We start from the raw sequence: 17770 nt of genomic DNA, 5'->3' as shown, positions 1-17770 counted from the left end.
TAGTGCCGAAGGTATTTGACTGCTAACCAGAAGGCTGGCGGTTCAAACCCACCAGCCACTCCTCAGAAGGAAGGTTGGGCAATCTACTTTTGTAGTGATACTGCCTCAGAAACCCAAGGATGGGTCACTATGAGTCGGATCTGACTTAATGGCAGTGAGTTATGCATTGAGAAATGCTATTTTACAGTATTTATTTAGGTGTGGAATTCTTGGGTTTTAGGGTTTGCAGAGTCTCAGCTATATTTGCCATATTGTTCTCCAAAAATGTTTCAGTTTACATTCCTGTTAGCAGAATATGAGAGTTACTACTGTTCTATGTGCTCACTGACTTTTATTAGCATTGTCAGACTTTAAAAGTTTTTCTATCTTACAAAAAAAAGAAAAAAAAAATCACAAGGAGCTAATATCTGAAAAGCATTTGTTAATATCTGATGGGCATGACTACCTGTGTTATTACTTGATGAGTATGTTTACCTGTGCTTTAGTGACTATGCAAAGGCGTTTGTGTGGATCATAATATATTATGGATAACATTGCAAAGAATGGGAATTCCAGAATACTTAATTGTGCTCATGAGGAACCTGTACACAAACCAAGAGGCTGTCGTTTGAACAGAACAAGGGGATACTGCATGGTTCAAAGTCAACAAGGGTTTATGTCAGCATTGTATCCTTAACTTGTGATATACATTTGACACAAACTTGCTTGCTAAAAATGAAGATGACTTGAAGCTCTTACTGATGAAGATCAACAACTGCAGTCTTCAGTATGGATTACATCTCAACATAAGGAAAACAAAAATCTTTACAACTGGATCAATAAGCAACATCGTGATAAACGGAGAAAAGATTGAACTTGGATACACAATCAACACCCATAGAAACAGCAGTCAAGAAATCAGACATCATATTGCACTGGGCAGATCTGCTGCAAAAGACCTCTTTAAAGTGTTAAAGAACAAAGATGTCACTTTGAAGACTAAGGTGCACCTAACCTAAGCCATGGTATTTTCAGTTGCCTCATTACCTGCATGTGAAACCTGGACAATGAATAAGGAAGACTAAAGAAGAGTTTATACCTTTAAATTGTGGTGGCAGTAAAGAATACTGAAAATACTGTGAGCTGCCAGAAGAACGAACAAATCTGTCCTGGAAGAAGTGCAGTCAGGATTCTCCTGGGAAGTGAGAATGGCCACACTTCCTCTCACCTAGTTTGGTTTTGTCAGAAGGGACCATCCCCTGGAGAAGGATAATGGTTGGTAAAATAGAGGGTCAGCGAAAAAGGGGAAGATCCTCAAAAAGATGGACTGACACAGTGGCAGCAACAATGGGCTCAAGTATAACAAGGATTGTGAGGATGGTGCACGACCAAGCAGAATTTCATTCTGTTGTGCACAGAGTTGCTATGAGTCAGAGCTGACTCGATGACACCTAACAAAAAAGACATACTTTATTTTTCTAAAAAGGAACTTTTAATTAAATTAGATGTTATATATATTCTAAATGTTACTTGACTTTGCAATGAGTGCACACATACACACACACATATATATATTTGTATAAAATTAATACTAACCAACAAAAAAAAAACCAAACTCACTGCCATTGAGTCGGCTCCAATGCATGACGACCCCTCCTTGGGATTCTGAGGTGTTATCACTACGGAAGTAGATTGAGGAGTGGCTGATGGGTTTGAACCGCCAGCCTCTGGTTAGCAGTCAAACTCACTGGCATCGAGTCAATTCCAACTCATAGCGACCCCCATTGGGTTTCTGAGGCAGTAAATCTTTCTTTATGGAAATAGATTGCTCCTTCTTCCTTCTGCAGAGTGGCTGGTGGGTTTGAACCACCACCCTTCTGGTTAATAATCAAATTGCCTTAGGTACTACTCCACCAGAGATCCTTTAATACTATTAGAAATGTTATTTAATAGAATTATTTTTTTTCAGCCCCACAGGCACAGTCACGATGTGTGTTTCTTCTAACTCTGTTTCCAAGAAGAATATTCCTTGAATGGAGAACAGCAATTTATAACTGGGCACTTCAGAGCTCTCATGAAGTAATCCGAGCTAGTTGTGTTAATGGATTTTTTATCTTATTGCAGCAGGAGAATTCTTATAACAGAGTTCCCAAGATTCTTATGTATGTATTGATTTCAATATATTGTTTAATTGGAAAGATCATAGTTCTTTGGATATATGTGGAAATTTATGGTTGTTTCGGATATATAGAGTAAATGTTAGTTTTTAGAAAGAACAATTTTTTCTTCCAATTTGGAAACAGTGGTGATGGTTGCACACCATGATGAACATAATATCACTGAGTTGTACATGACAAGTACAATTAACTTTAAAAGATTAAAGTCGATACTTTAGTTACAGAAATGTTGAAATGGCAAATGCTTAGTTTATGGTATGTGTGTGTTTATATATGTATGTATATGTATGTGTGTGTGTGTATTGCACGATAAATTTTTTTTTCCCCTTCTAGGCTTTGTCATATTAGTACTTTGGCACAAAATTAAGTTAGACTTTTTAGATGACAAAATTAAGCAAGAAGGTTTATTAGCTTTTTTTTTTTCCCTCAGAGAGAAAGTCAAAGATGATTCTGACACTGTCAAGAAAGAGTTTGCTTCTATACTTGGTCAGCTTGTCTGTACTCTTCATGGCATGTTCCATCTGACAAGTTCTTTAACAGAACCTTTCTCTGAACGTGGACATATTGACCTCTTCTGTAAGAACCTAAAAGTCACTTCTCAACACGAATGTTCATCTTCTCGACTAAAAGCTTCTGTTTGCAAGCCATTCCTTTTCTTACTGAAAAAAAAAACATCTAGTTTGGTAAAACTTGGTGAGTGATTTGTTATGATTTATTTAGTATTTTTAAAACCTGTTTAAACTCTCTTTTTCAGAGTAGTGCTAGAATTAGTCTAGTGCCTTAAAAAACGGTAGCAATTCACATGATTTGTAGGCTCGCTGTTATTTAATGATTACTTATAAATGGGGTGTCTTGGTATTTAGACTGCATCACAGAACTAATAAGGGCAGGGATATTTGGATATTTTGATTTAACAACTCAATGTGACATAACTAATGGTTGGCTCAATGTTGTGAGGTTCAATATTCAGTGTCATCTTTAGTACTACCAGGGATCTTCTTAATGTGTCTCCTGCCACTTTCTTGAGCCTTTCAGAACTTCACATAGTTAGAGTACCTTGCCTATCCAAGGACTATAAATTGTAACTTCTTGGTCACTTGCCAATGGTAATGGAACATGAGTTTGTTGGAGCATGAGAAGGAACTCTGGTGGCATAGTGGTTAAAGCATTTGGCTACTAACTAAAAAGTCAGGGGTTTGAATCCACCAGTCGCTTCATAGGAGAAAGATGAAGCAGCCTGCATCTATAATGATTTATAGCCTTGGGAACTCTATTGAGCAGTTCTACTGTGTCCTATAGGTGTTGGGAGCATGAGATTTATACAAGTAATTGGATGTCCCAAGATTAGTAAGTTTAGGTAGTAGGGTTCAGGTAGGTTAGATAGTCAGTTGCAATTTGTTTTCAAAGCAATAGATAGTAGATGGTTTCTAGGACTCCTTAAATGTTATAATAATGTAGACTTAACAGTAACACTAAGATTGGCCTTAGTTCAAGGCTCTTTGGAATAGTGAAATGTGCTTTTCAGGTCTATCTTGGTAACGTAATGATTTCCATAATCTAAAAGTGATGATTCACTTTATAATTTTGAAAATTTCTGGTGTTTGTTTGAAATTTAAATAATTTATTACTTTTATTAAGTATAAAAATCAAATGAAACTCACTGCCATTGAGTCGATTCTGACTTATAGCAACCCCCATTGGGTTTCCAAAACTGAAAATCTTTTTTCTTTTTTACTGGAACAGATAGGTGAATTTATTTTTAAAACTTTTATAAGTACAATATATATTTTAAATTTGAGATCAAGAGATGTTAGAATTGATCTTCAGTAGTAATAATGAGACATATTAAAAAGTCATAACAATTTTGTCCTCAAAAATACACCCCCAGCACCCAAGATTTTTTAAAATTTTTTATTATGATTTGGGTGCATATTTACAAAGCAGATTCATCTTACTCTAAATAGTTCATGCACATTTGGTTTCATGGCTCCAATTACAGTCTGAGGGATGCATCTCCCTATAGGGTAGATGGGTGCATCTCTCTGGGGCAGATGTTCTACTTGTAGGCCTTCCTACTATTTGGCTGAGAGCTAAGCCACGGAAGTGATTCTACTTCCAGGCCCAAAGGATAACCTGGGGCCATAGTCTCGGGGGGTTCTACTCGTCTCTATTTGACCAGTAATTCTGGTCATTTTTGTGTTTTTTGAGTTTTGTTCCACATTTGCCCTCCCACTCTATCTAGGATCTCCAATTTTGATCCCTTTCCGAGTGGTTGGAATTGGTAGCTGCACACTATCTGGTTCTTCTGGTCTCAGGGTTGTGGAGGTTGAGGTCCACATGGTCCATCATTCCCTTGGATTAATTGTTTCCATATGACTTTGCTTTTTTCACTTTTCTTTGCTCCATATGAGGGGAGACCATTAACTGCATCTTAGATGGCCTCTCGAAAGCTTTTAAAATCCCAGTCAGTACTCATCAAAGTAGGATGTGGAACAAGATTTTTATATACTATGTTGTGCCAATTGAGCTTGCAGGCCTGGTGACACTATCCCTCAAGGTGCTTGGTTACTAAGAAGCTACTCCAACCTTGTCCCCTATTACTTCTATAATGTATATGGATATATTTTTACCACAAACACATGTAACAATATCTTCAGCCACATCTATCATGGGTGTATTCCTGTTCACCTACCCATACCTGATCTTCTCACCTGTCTGTGTATTTACCCATAGACTAGTATTTGCTGCCACTGGTAATGCCATATTGTGTATGAAATAGTATTTGTCTCTGTTGTCTATATCTTTTGTGCACATTTCTGTGTCCTCCTTTTCCTTATTGTCATTGTGCTGGTCACATAATTTTGTTATATTGCCTTTCCCTTTCACCCAAATCAATATATGATTCTTAACTAGTCAGAAATTTTCCTCCCTTTCTTTCTCATTCCTGGTAACCAACAAAGGTAAATTTCCTTTACTTCTTAAACCTTACCTTGACTTTTTATAATGGACTTTTATAATACTTGTCCTTCTGTGATTGACTTATGTCACTCAGCATTATGTCCTCCAAATTCATCCACGTTATGAGGTGATTTATGGATTCTTCATTATTCGTTAATGTTGCATAGTATTCCATTGTGTGAATGTACCCTTGTTTGGTTATCCATTCATCTGTTGATGGGCCCTTAGGTTGTTGTTTCCATCTCTTTGCTATGAGTTGTGTTGCCATGAGTACGGGTGTACATATGTCTATTTGTGTCCTGGATCTCACCTTCTTAGGATATATTCCTATTCGTGCAATTGCTAGATCAAATGGTATTTCTGTTTTGAGTTTTTTAAGGAAATGCCATACCATTTTCCACAGTGGCTGTACCATTTTACAGTCCTACCCACAGTGTATGAGGGTTCCAATCTGTCTACACCCTTGCCAACGTTTGTTATTTTCTGCCTTTTTGAACTTGCTTATTATTGCTAGGGTAAGATGATATTTCATTCTGTTTTGATTTGCCTTTTTTTTAATGGCTTATGATCATGAGCATTTCTTCATGTGTTTGTTGGCTACCAAGGCTGTTAATCTTTACAGAAGCAGACTACTTCATCTTTCTTCTGCAGAGCAGCTGCTGGGTTCGAACCACTGACTTTTTGGTTAAAATGCCTTAACCACTGTAAGAGCTCCTTATTAAGTATAAAGTGAATTTAAATTTATAAGTATTCATTTTAATCTTTTAAATACTAAATATTGGCATTATAAGATAACTTAAATTCTTTGTAGTATATTATTTGTCAAATATTTTTGCAGTAAAACTTTGATATTTAATGTATTAAATTAGATGTTACATGCTTTTGCTCTTTAGCTTTCATAGATAATCTACATCATCTTTGCAAGCACCTGGACTTTAGGGAAGATGAAACAGATGTAAAAGCAGTTCTTGGAACTTTATTAAATTTAATGGAAGATCCAGACAAGGCTGTTAGAGTGGCTTTTAGTGGAAATATCAAGTATATATTGGAATCCTTGGACTCTGAAGATGGATTTATTAAAGAGGTTGATAGTTTTTATTTTAAGACATTTATATTTTCATAAAACTGGCTCCAAAAATTTATTTAACCAACTAATTTTATTGTTGTAGCTTTTTGTCTTAAAAATGAAGGAAGCATATACACATGCCCAAATATCAAGAAATAATGAATTGAAGGATACTTTGATTCTTACAACAGGGGATATTGGAAGGTATATTTGATATCATTTATTAAAGCCTCATTTATTTTAGCCATTCTACTTTTTTGTTTTGCCTAGTGTTGAACATGGTAATATGAGTGATTACAAATAAGTGATATCAGCCTGCATTATTTATAGATTTGCATTTGTTTCCAAGACAGTAATGGTAATTTTTTTTCCTGGTCTTTTTAGGGCAGCAAAAGGAGATTTAGTACCTTTTGCACTCTTGCACTTACTGCATTGTTTGTTGTCTAAGTCAGCTTCTGTCTCTGGAGCAGCATACACAGAAATTAGAGCTTTGGTTGCAGCCAAAAGTGTTAAACTGCAAAACTTTTTCAGCCAGTATAAGAAACCCATCTGTCAGGTAAGAGTCATCATTGTCTCTGTCTATAGAAAATAATGATACTTTCAAAGCACTGGAAAAAAAAGATATATTTTAAGTTTGCTTTAAAAGATGCATTTTTTTTTTAAATTATGTACTCAGTTTAATGAAGAGAACTTAAATCTGCCAATTTTATACTCAGTGTCTTGGTCTGAAGATGTGATTGTAAATGGAAGGGGGGGAAGTAATTTTATAATGATGCATTGAATTATTACTTTTTGTTATTTATCTTTAGAGAGATGTCTCTCTTTTATCCTTTTAATTATAATAAACTCCTTTGTGTCATGATATTATTGATTTGGCACTTTATGTTTTCAAAAGGTAGACTCAAATCATGGCAGAAAAGTTGGAGTATGTTAAAATCCTGACTTTAGCCTATCTTGATGGTATAATCCTTAACAAGATATTTAGGTTTCTTAAGTAAGTCTGGTTATTTCATCTGTACAAGGGAGATTATAACATAATCTACCTCTTCCAGGTTGTTTTAGAAATTAAATGAGTTAATTCAGGTAATGTGTTTAAAACATTATCTGTTACTGTCCTATATATATGTTAGCTTTAAAAAGTATTAAAGTTTCTTCCAGGTGTGAAAACTGACAATAGAATTGTTTTTGCTATAGTTTTTGGTAGAATCCCTCCACTCCAGTCAGATGACAGCACTTCCTAGTACTCCATGCCAGAATGCTGAGATGAGAAAACAAGATGTGGCTCACCAGAGAGAAATGGCTTTAAATACCTTGTCTGAAATTGCCAATGTTTTTGACTTCCCTGATCTTAATCGTTTCCTTACTGTAAGTTATATATATAGTTCACTTAATTTGCATTTTTCAGTTCAATATTTTGTTCATATTTTAACTTTCTTTTTCAGGAAAAAATCTGGCAAATACATGAGGAACATGTAAAATCCAAACCCACTGCCATCTGATTGATTCTGACTCATAGTTGACTGTATAGGACAGAGTAGAACTACCCCCATTGGGTTTCCAAGGCTGTAAATTCCAGACTGCCTCATCTTTCTCCCACAGTACAGCTGGTGGATTCAAACCACTGACCTTTTGATTAGCAGCCAAATGCTTTAACCACTGCATCACCAGTGCTCCTGTCCTGAAGAGTTAATACTAATTATGCTGATTAATGACATTACCTATTTTAGTCCTTATGTCTTTAGTGTTCCATTGATAATGTGTAGTCTAACATGATAATTTCAACTCCTAAGGAGTTGGAGTAATAGGAATATAGTGATCTATTATGAATTTAAGGAGCTCTGCTGGCATAGTGCCTAAGGCATTTAACTGGTAACCAGAAGACTGGTGGTTTGAACCTATCAGCCACTCCTCAGAAGGAAGATTGGGCAATCTACTTCTATAGTGATACCACCTTGGAAACCCAAGGAGGAGTCACTCTGAGTTGGATCTGACTTGACGGCAGTGCGTTGTTCATTGCATATTATGAATTTAGATGACAAGGTTTGTGGCATGGTGTGCTTTGGGAACCTTTGAAAAGTCATTTGGGGCTTTTTGAAGATGTAAATTAGCTTTATTCTTACCTTTTCCCAAAACAAAGTTTCTAGTTACTCTTAATTAATAAATTATAGTAGTGATTCATACAAGTTTTTTTTTATTGTGGTGTTACTAATTTTAACAAACTTAACTTGCACTGCTATTGATTTGTAAATTGTTCAGATCCTCCTGGGAGGAAATACAATAGTATGTGATCAGGACTACAAAGATATTCATATATTTTCATTCAGTAATTTCACTCTAGGAATCAAAGAGCACAAATGTTTATTGCAGCATTACCCAAATAGCAAAAAAAAAAACAGAAATTAGGCAAAACCCTGAAAAGAAATCTAAATATCTGATATTTAGGTCATAGGGAGCTCTGGTAGCATACTGCCTAAGGCACTTGACTGCTGACCAGAAGGCTGGCAGTTCAAACCCACCAGCCACTCCTCAGAAGGAAGATGGGGCAATCTACTTCCATAGTGATACTGCCTCAGAAACCCAAGGAGGGGTCGCTATGAGTCGGGTCCGACTTGATGGCACATAACAACAACAACAACAATATTATGTAACCATTAATATACTAACTCTGGAAATTTTATAGAAACTGCCTTATAACATTATAAGATTTATGATATTTAGTTCAAAGGTATAACATAAGTAAGGTATAAGTGTCTTTGAGGGCAGGGCCTGCATCTTGTTCACTGTCAAATCTCCAGTGCCTAGGATAGTGACTGGTCAGTAGTATGTGTTCATTAGGTACATGCTGAATGAATAAATGGACGTCCACTTGTTTTATGTTTGGAATACTATTGTATTTTATAATAAAATCATAAAAGAAATAGGCCAAAAATTAAAATAGATTTGTTGCAGCATTGAGGTAGTAAGTGTGTTAAAAAAGATTTTCTTTAATATTGCAGCGTTGACACTTAAATTTAAAAATCATCTTAAAATATTGAACGTATGGTTACTCTTGCTTGTTCTCTAAACACAAGTGCAAAAAGGACAAGGAGGCCACATGTTCTGACCTCCTCTAATCACACAAGAGGAAGGCAGAATCACCATCAATAGTCCAAGGCCTATTACTGCAAGGCCAGACATGCTGCCTCCCTCCAGCCCTTTCACCAACTGTTCCTCCCAAAGCACCACCACCTCTCTCCTGGGTTTGATAATTCACTGCAGTGGCCACACAGAACTCACAGATTATGAGGTTTATTAGGGAAGCACCAGGTTACAATTCAAGTTCAGGAAAAATGCTCAGTCTCTCTCCCAGCCCACTGTCTCTCAGCCAAGTCTCTCACAGTCTCTCCCCCAGCAGTGCACGTCCCTCGGTGTCTTACTCAGCAACATGTGTCTCTTTTGTCTCTTTCCCAGCAGCACGTGTCTCTTTCAGTAGCACGTGTCTCTTTCAGCAGCACGTCTTCTTCAACCAGCAGTCAGAGCGAGTTCGGCCTCTAAGAAGCCTCCTTTTGAGCCCGGCAGGGTGGTCAAACTAGCCAATCACAGCATCAGAAGTCTAAGCACCTGAGAGAGAGTGGGAACCTCCCAGAACATTGTATTGTGCCACGCCCAACAGAAATACTCCATGTGGATAACATTTACAATCAGGAGCTCCTCAGTTGCTCATTCCACCACTGAGTTTACAATGATTTATGGGTAGAAAAGCCATACTAAGTAATTTACTACACTGCAACAAGTTAACTTACTTAATACATTAGGTCTGGGATCTTTACCTTAGAGCATGAATATATTTCAACAGATAGGGACGGAGGTTGGTAGGTAGGTGGGTAGATAGATAGATAGCTGCTATTAACTTGACTCTGATTCATGGAGACTTCTGTACAGTAGAACAAAAGATTGCCCAGTTCTGCATCATCCTCTCTATCACTGGTATGTACTATTCAATTGTTGTGGATGCCGGGCCATTCCATCTCACGAAGGGTCTGCCTCACCCTTGCTGGCCCTGTACTTCACCACATATGATGTCCTTCTCCAGTAATAGATCCTTCTTCATGAAGTGTCCAAAGCAAGCAAGTTGGTCAGTGTTCTTTTTTGATCCATAAGGTTTTCACTGGCTAATTTTCAGAAGTAAATCATCAGACCTTCTTTCCTACTCTTTCTTAGTCTGAAGGTGCCCCTGAAATCTGTCCACTACGGTTGAACCTTCTGATATTTGAAGAACTGTGGTAGCGTTGTGCGTAAGGCACTTGACTGCTAGCCAGAAGGCTGATGGTTCAAACCCACCAGCCACTCCTCGGAAGGAAGATGGGGCAATCTACTTCTGTAGTGATACTGCCTCAGAAACCCAAGGAGGGGTTGCTATGAGTCAAGTCCGACTCAACGGCACATAATAGCAACAACAAGTGGCATACTTCCAGCATAACAGCAACACACAAGCCACCATAATACTACAAACTAAATAGGTGGTGGGTTTTAACACATATTCATGAGAAAGTAACCTCTGTGCTAGCATGGGCCTTGCCTATTTTGTTCTTTGCTATATCTGCAGTGCCCATATCATAATAGATGTTCAGTATGTGTTGAATGAATAAATGGTAAATTTTAATTCAAATGTAAGGTATACAGAGATTCCAAATTTGTGTGGCATTTAAAAATATTTTCACTCAAAACTTCTGTGAATATTTTATCACCTGGGCAAATGTGCTTTTTGGTAATTGTTGTGTTTCTTTTTTCAGAGGACTTTACAAGTTCTGCTACCTGACCTTGCTGCCAAAGCAAGCCCTGCAGCTTCTGCTCTCATTCGAACTTTAGGAAAACAATTAAATGTCAATCGTAGAGAGATTTTAATAAATAACTTCAAATATATTTTTTCTCATTTGGTTTGTTCCTGTTCCAAAGATGAATTAGAACAAGCCCTTCATTATCTGAAGGTAATCGAATATTTGTAAATACTTTACTGTTTTATTTAAATTGGCATTATAGAAAAGCTGTTGTAACATTCTTGTAGGAGGGAGGGTAGTAATTTTCAGTCTATCATAGAGTAATATGTTCAAATATTATGTTAAGTAAGCTTTATCCTGGCCTAGAGGATCATATTAAATGTGGTTATTGTTTTATTTTCTTTGATCATTTCACCATAAGGAGATATGACAATCACCTTTTCATGGATCAAGTTCTTAGCTAATTTCATTTTAGTGTTTTTTAGTTGATTAGTGCTATAAGTTGATTAATGATATATAGATAACTATATCTATAGGTGGGAGCCCTGCTAGAATGGTGCTTAAGTGATTGGCTGCTAACTGAAAGATTGGCAGTTCTCACCCACTAGCCGTTCCCTGGGAGACAAATGTGGCAGTCTGCTTCTGTAAAGATTATAGCCTTGGAAAACCTGTGGGGCAGTTTTACTCTGTCTGTTAGGGTCACAATGAGTCAGAATCGACTTGACAGCAACAGGATTATTTATAGGACATGGGACTTTGGTGGTTCAGTGGTAGAATTCTTGTCTTCCCTGTGGGAGACTTGGGTTTAATTCCTGACCAGTGTGCCTCATGCACAGCCACTACCCGTTTTGTCTGTGGAAGCTTGCATGTTGCTGTGATGCTGAACTTGCTCTCATGAAATCTTCAGTGGAGCTTCTAGACTAAAACATAGTAGGAAGAAAGGCCTGGTGATCTACTTCTGAAAATCAGCCATTGGAAACCCTCTGGATCACAGTGGTCTGATCTACAACTGTTATGTGAGGCTTTACAGAAGATGTAAATCAGAGAGAAATAATTTCCCCAAGTCACAGCACAACTAATAAATGACAGCCCTAAACCACTATACTGTATTTCCACCCTCCTGTCGCATGTCTATGGATAGTAAGTTGATGATACTGTAAGATCTCAGAGAAAACTAGAATTTTTCTTTTTAAATTATATTTCAAAATAACATCTGATCACTTCTCTTCATGGGAGACCTATCAGCAGAAAACAAGAATCCTTTCCAGTGTATTTTCTTAGTACCATTAGTAAATCCTGTCACCTGTTCTAGAGCTCCTAATACACTAGTGTTGTCCTTGTGCCAAGCAAGTTGATTCCAAGAGTACAGCTGCCCAGTAGAGTTTCCTAGGCTGAATCCTCACAGGAACAGATCTCCAGGTCTTTTCTCCTATGGAACCACTGGTAGATTCAATAAATCTACATATTTACAAGATGTACATATGAAGAAAAAGCTTTTTTTTTTTTTTTTTTTTAATGTGTCTTTGGCTTAGAATGAAACAGAAATCGAACTGGGGAGCCTGTTAAGACAGGATTTCCAAGGATTACATAATGAATTATTGTTGCGTATTGGGGAACACTATCAGCAAGTTTTCAATGGTTTATCAATACTTGCCTCATTTGCATCCAGTGATGATCCATATCAGGGGCCAAGAGATATCACATCACCTGAACTAATGGTAAGGAATATGTTGTATGTTTGCAGCTCCTTCTTCCCTCCACTTGTGTTCTGCTCTTTTCTTGGCATGGCAAAATAACTGTTCTAGTGCTAACTGTATATAAATCCATTGCTGGATTGAAGATACGTTGTTCTTTTTTATCCTTTCTAGCTTGAATTTTTATCTGAAATCACTTTACTATTTTATCTATTCATTTGAAGAAATATATAAATCTGCAGACTTATGATTTTTTTTTTTCTTTTCAATTGCTCTCATTCCTTTAAGGGACTAAAAGGACTATAAGCAAAATACCTTGAAAGAGGTTTCTATCTCTGCTTCCTCATTTCCTCATTTTTCTTTGATCAATTCTAGTCTGGCTTCTATTTTCACTGTGTTACTGAAATTCTTGTCAGGGTCACTGCAAAAAGGACATGGAGACAGCATCTTCTGACTTCCTCTAACTTCACAAGAGGAAGACAGAATCACCATCAGCAGCCCAAGGCTTATTCCTATGATGCCAGACATTGCCATCACCCTCCAGCCTTTTTTTTTTTTTTCACCAGTTCTGATACCAACCATCCCTCCCACAGTACTGACTACTTCTCTGCTGGGTTCAATATTCATTGCAATGGTCACACAACTCACAGACAATACTCATGATTATTGAGTTTATTAAAGAAGTAACAGGCTACCATTCAGGTTCAGGAATGCACTCAGGATAAAATTCTTCGTTCAGGACAGTCTCCCCTCTGCTGTACCCTCAGACACACCTCTCTGGCCCTTAGCCTCTGCCTCTGTGGGCCAAGTAAGCCTGCTGCTCTGTCTCATGCCTCTTAGTTCCACTGCCACCATCTCTCCATTGGGGCATCTCTCTGTCAGAGCATCTCTCAGCCAAGGAGGTCCAGCTCAGAGATCTCAGGTCTTAGGACGCACTCCACTTCACCTCCACCTCTTCTCTCTTGATGGCAAAGAGATGCCTTCTCTGCCTCTAGGAGGGCTCATTTTAAGCCTGGCAGAGTGACAAGACTAACCAATCCCAACATCAGAGTTCTACACACCTTATTTGCATGGTGTCACCCAGTAATCCAGTGGGAGTTATAAAGATTATGGCTAGAAAAGCCATACCAAGTAATTCACTCCATCACAGTCACCAACAGTCTTCCTGCTGTCAAATCCAGTGTTTACTTCTCTGTCCCTATTTTATTCATCTTTCAATAGCCTTCAATTGACCATCACTTCCTATATGGTGTCTCTGATACCACATCATCTTGATTTTTTTTTTTCTTTGCTGGCTACTCACTCGTCTTTACTGGCTCTTTCCTTCTATTTTATCCTCTAAATGTTAGAGTGCTTCAAGGATGTCTAATTGAGTTTTTTCCCTATCATCATCCTTTCCTTAAATGATCTTATCTGGTCCTTTGCTTTAATATCATTTATTATTGATGATTTCTTACTTAAAATTCCAGTCCAGACTTCCCCTGAACTTTGGGCTTACATGTGTATATAAGTTAGATCTTGGCAGAAAATAGATGGGACACAGTAAAATGTTTAGCTGAAAGTAATAATGGGTCTTCTTTCAATGGGCAAAGTTAAGGGAACCAGCAGGGAATGTTAAGGAACCTAGGGACTAACAGCAGAAAACTTATGCCCCCATAGGCCTGGACAAGGAGAAGAAACCATGTTATCAGATCATGGTAGAGATGAGAGCTAGAGCAATGGGAGGGAGTCCTCTGGTAGAAGATACAGCCATAGCCAGAACCACCTTGAAACACAGGGGGAGTGGGAAATGTAAATACCACACTCTCTTCTGCCTTCTGTTCTGTTAGTGCTGCTTCCTCTTTTTTTATTTTTCCTGGATAAATCATGCTTTTAAGTTTAATATAAAAGGCATTAAATTTTATATGCCTGCTAGAGTAAATCACTAATTTTTTTAAGGAGACAAGAGGGGGTGCTGTCAGCCCAGGTGTACTCTGTCACCACTCTCCTCTTGCCTTTCTGAGGTCGTCCAGCTGCCCCTTCCCCAATAAGCAGGTCAGTGCTGCCCTGGGCACAGGCTATGAGTTCTGGAACCTTCCTGCAGGCACTGATGGCTGACTTGGAATTTGTGGAGCCTTTTTGCTACCGGTTCTTCACATAACACAGTCTGCCTGCCTGGACCACCAAGCCCACACCATCTCCCCAGGTGTGCCCTGATGTCCCAGGGACTCCTCATGTTGGTCCTGGCAGGAAATTCGACATGACAGCAATGTAGAGAAGATAACATGTTCCACATGTCCCCACTCCAAATCTAGCAGTCACACCCAGACTGACGGTGCTTGCCCACCCCCACTCCTATTACCTCCATCCCCTCACCCCCCACCTCCAGTGGGGTGACCTCCTCCTTTCTGGCTCTCTTTTGTCCTGCAGCTGCTCAGACATCTTGTGCCTGGGGGTGACATGTTAAAGGTGCACTTGATACCCTGGATGAGGCCAGAAGAGTTGTCGGGTGCAGGGAGTGAGGAAGTTACTATCCACTGGCTGGAAAAAACACACACATAGAAGACAGCAGTGATTTGCAAACCATAGCCACACCATCCATCTGTCCATGCATCCCAGGCATCAAGCCAGACCTCACCCCGGACACTTTTCTGTCCTTCCTTGCCCCCCACCTACTCTGTTACCAAGTCATCTTGGTTCCTTCCTCCAATATAACTGGCTGAGTTTGTCCCCCCCTGTCTTCCTTGTAGCCACCAACCTGTTCAGACAACAGTGCTGCCTCCACGAAGTAACAACTAATTGCCAGGCACAGAGAAGGAGTTGGGGGTAGGGAGTACACAACCCATGCGCCGTGCTTGCACTCCTAGCAACGCAGGGTTTTCAAACTACAGAGCCTCCTGTTGGCATGGGACCCCACACCCTCCCACCCTCCTGGTCTCTGCCTCCCTCCCTTCTCCATTGTGTTCCATGTCTTGGCAACTGCTGTTCCAGGTGCCAGGTGCAGCCTTCCACCCAGGCCACCTCCCCTTCCACCTGCCTGAGGCTCTCGGTTTCTGAGGGCATAGCCCATCCGCCTCTCCCACCAGATCACATCTACACCGTCACCCTGTAGAACCACAGTGGTTTTGGAATGCACGAACCCACACTTAGGACAGGCCCACACCTCCTAGCCACCTCTGCTCTGCAGGACTACATTACCCACTGGCTGCCCAGCTGTCTGAGTGCCCAGGCCCTCCTGTTGTTGCTTATTGACTTAATACAGTGGGAAGCCAGAGGGCAAGGGACCTAAGTAATAGTATGGGCAGCTTCCCAGGCAGAAAGGAGGGCAGAAGACAACATAGAATAGATCTGGAGTGAGAGGGGATGTCAAGCAGAGACTGTCCAAGTATCTCTTTGTCGTCTCTACTCCCCTATCTTATAAGCATCTTAAATAAATCCAAGCATTTCAAAACAAATTTTTACTTTTCTTTCCTAACCTATTTCTCCCCTAGTCTTCCCTGTCTCAGGGAATGGTACCACCATCTACTTATTTACTCGAAGTAAAACCTGAGAAGCATTCAAGATCCCTCCTTCCTTATTTTGAGACTACCAGCATATCCTATCAGGTCTATCTCCAAAATGTATCTTTCCCTTCATGCTGCCACCACTCGTATAAGCAACCATCATCTCTCTCCAGGACAACTTCAGAAGCCTCCTAAATATTTTCTCCTTTTTTCTCCCAACAATCAATATTTGTAATGCAGATGAGCGCTCCTTTTACAGCTTCAGCCAGCCCTTACCATTCTCCTGCTTAAACTCGTTTGATGGTTTTTCATTGTTTCATTGTAAAATGCCATATATGATCTGCCTACCTTCCATCCTCATATACCACTGTTTTCTTCCTTTCTCCCTATTCCAGCAACTTTGGTTTGTGTTTATTAAACACGCCAAACCTTTTCCTCCTCAGAGCCTTTGTGCTAGATGTTCTGCTTGGAATGATCTGGATTTTTCTCATTGTTTATGTCTCAGAGTTTCCTGGTCAAACTGTCTTAACTATTCCAACCCAATTCTTTTCTATCACATGAGAAGAACTTATAGTACTTACCACAGCCTTGTTTACATATTTACCTGTTTAGGGTCTTCCACTCATAATTGTCTTCTATGTAAGCTAGTGGGGAGAAAGGGACTGATTATTCTGTACTCCTATACCCAGCACAGTATTGTTGTTGTTGTGATGTGCCATCGAGTCGGACCCGACTCTTAGCAACCCCTCCTTGAGTTTCCAAGGCGGTATCACTACGGAAGTAGATTGCCCCATCTTCCTTCCAAGGAGTGGCTGGTGGGTTTGAACTGCCAGCCTTCTGGTTAGCAGTCAAGTGCCTTAGGCACAGTATTGTAGCATTCTTAAATGTTTAGTGAATGACAGACTGATGAATTCAAAGAATGCAAGAGCTTTAAAATTGTACGCTGTGTCATCTATAGGAGCTCTGGTGGCATAGTGTCTAAAGCATTTGACTGCTAACCAGAAGGCTGGTAGTTCAAACCCACCAGCCACTCCTGAGAAGGAAGGTCGGGCAATCTATTTCTGTAGTGATACTGCCACGAAAAGCCAAGGAGAGGTCACTATGAGTCAGATCTGACTTGAGAGCAGTGAGGTTTTTTTTTTTTTTTTTAATGCCATCTATATCTGCTTTTCATTTTAAAAAACATAGGCTAGAACCACACAATTAGTGAATTGTGGCTTACTATGCCTAAGTTGTCTTTGTCCAAATCAGAAGATTTCAGATTAAATGTAATTTTAGACTTGAAAACCAGATGATTCCCTCTGCTTGACAGGTAAGAGTTTATCTCAACTTCTGATCTGGAGAGAGCTGGAGACACCTAATGGCATTCACTCTGTGTTAGAATACAACTTTTCTACTTGTCTCCTCCCCTTGGCAGCGTATGTATTAATAATACCTGCATCAAATGCCTCAATATCAAATACTGCAACTTTCTTCTGGGGTTAGAAAATCATTAATTGCTGTTCTTTCCCAGCTCTTTTCCTTGCCTTCTTCCCTCTCTGTATATACAGTTTTTGAAAGAGAGAACTATTCTTTGCAGAGTAGTTACCTACCCAGTTGGTTATAATATTAATACCTTACATTTATTTAACACTTACCTGTATAGTAAGTTCTTAAT

General features: G+C 39.1%; 1 protein-coding gene across 1 annotated transcript in view; it reads left to right on the top strand.

The window, feature by feature from the left end:
* Window positions 1-17770, top strand: part of ATR (ATR serine/threonine kinase) — a 175477-nt gene that overhangs the window by 19244 nt on the left and 138463 nt on the right. The window contains exons 9-16 of the mRNA XM_007952880.2: window positions 1949-2141; window positions 2587-2849; window positions 6008-6198; window positions 6284-6384; window positions 6565-6736; window positions 7375-7545; window positions 10953-11147; window positions 12470-12655. Of these exons, the coding sequence (XP_007951071.1) occupies window positions 1949-2141; window positions 2587-2849; window positions 6008-6198; window positions 6284-6384; window positions 6565-6736; window positions 7375-7545; window positions 10953-11147; window positions 12470-12655 (1472 nt within the window). The remainder of the gene's footprint in view (window positions 1-1948; window positions 2142-2586; window positions 2850-6007; window positions 6199-6283; window positions 6385-6564; window positions 6737-7374; window positions 7546-10952; window positions 11148-12469; window positions 12656-17770) is intronic.

This window comes from Orycteropus afer, unplaced genomic scaffold (genome assembly GCF_000298275.1).
Source record: "Orycteropus afer afer isolate SDZICR_OR568_19922 unplaced genomic scaffold, OryAfe1.0 scaffold00363, whole genome shotgun sequence".
Taxonomy (NCBI): Eukaryota; Metazoa; Chordata; class Mammalia; order Tubulidentata; family Orycteropodidae; genus Orycteropus; species Orycteropus afer.
This window is presented reverse-complemented; position numbering and strand designations above follow the sequence as displayed.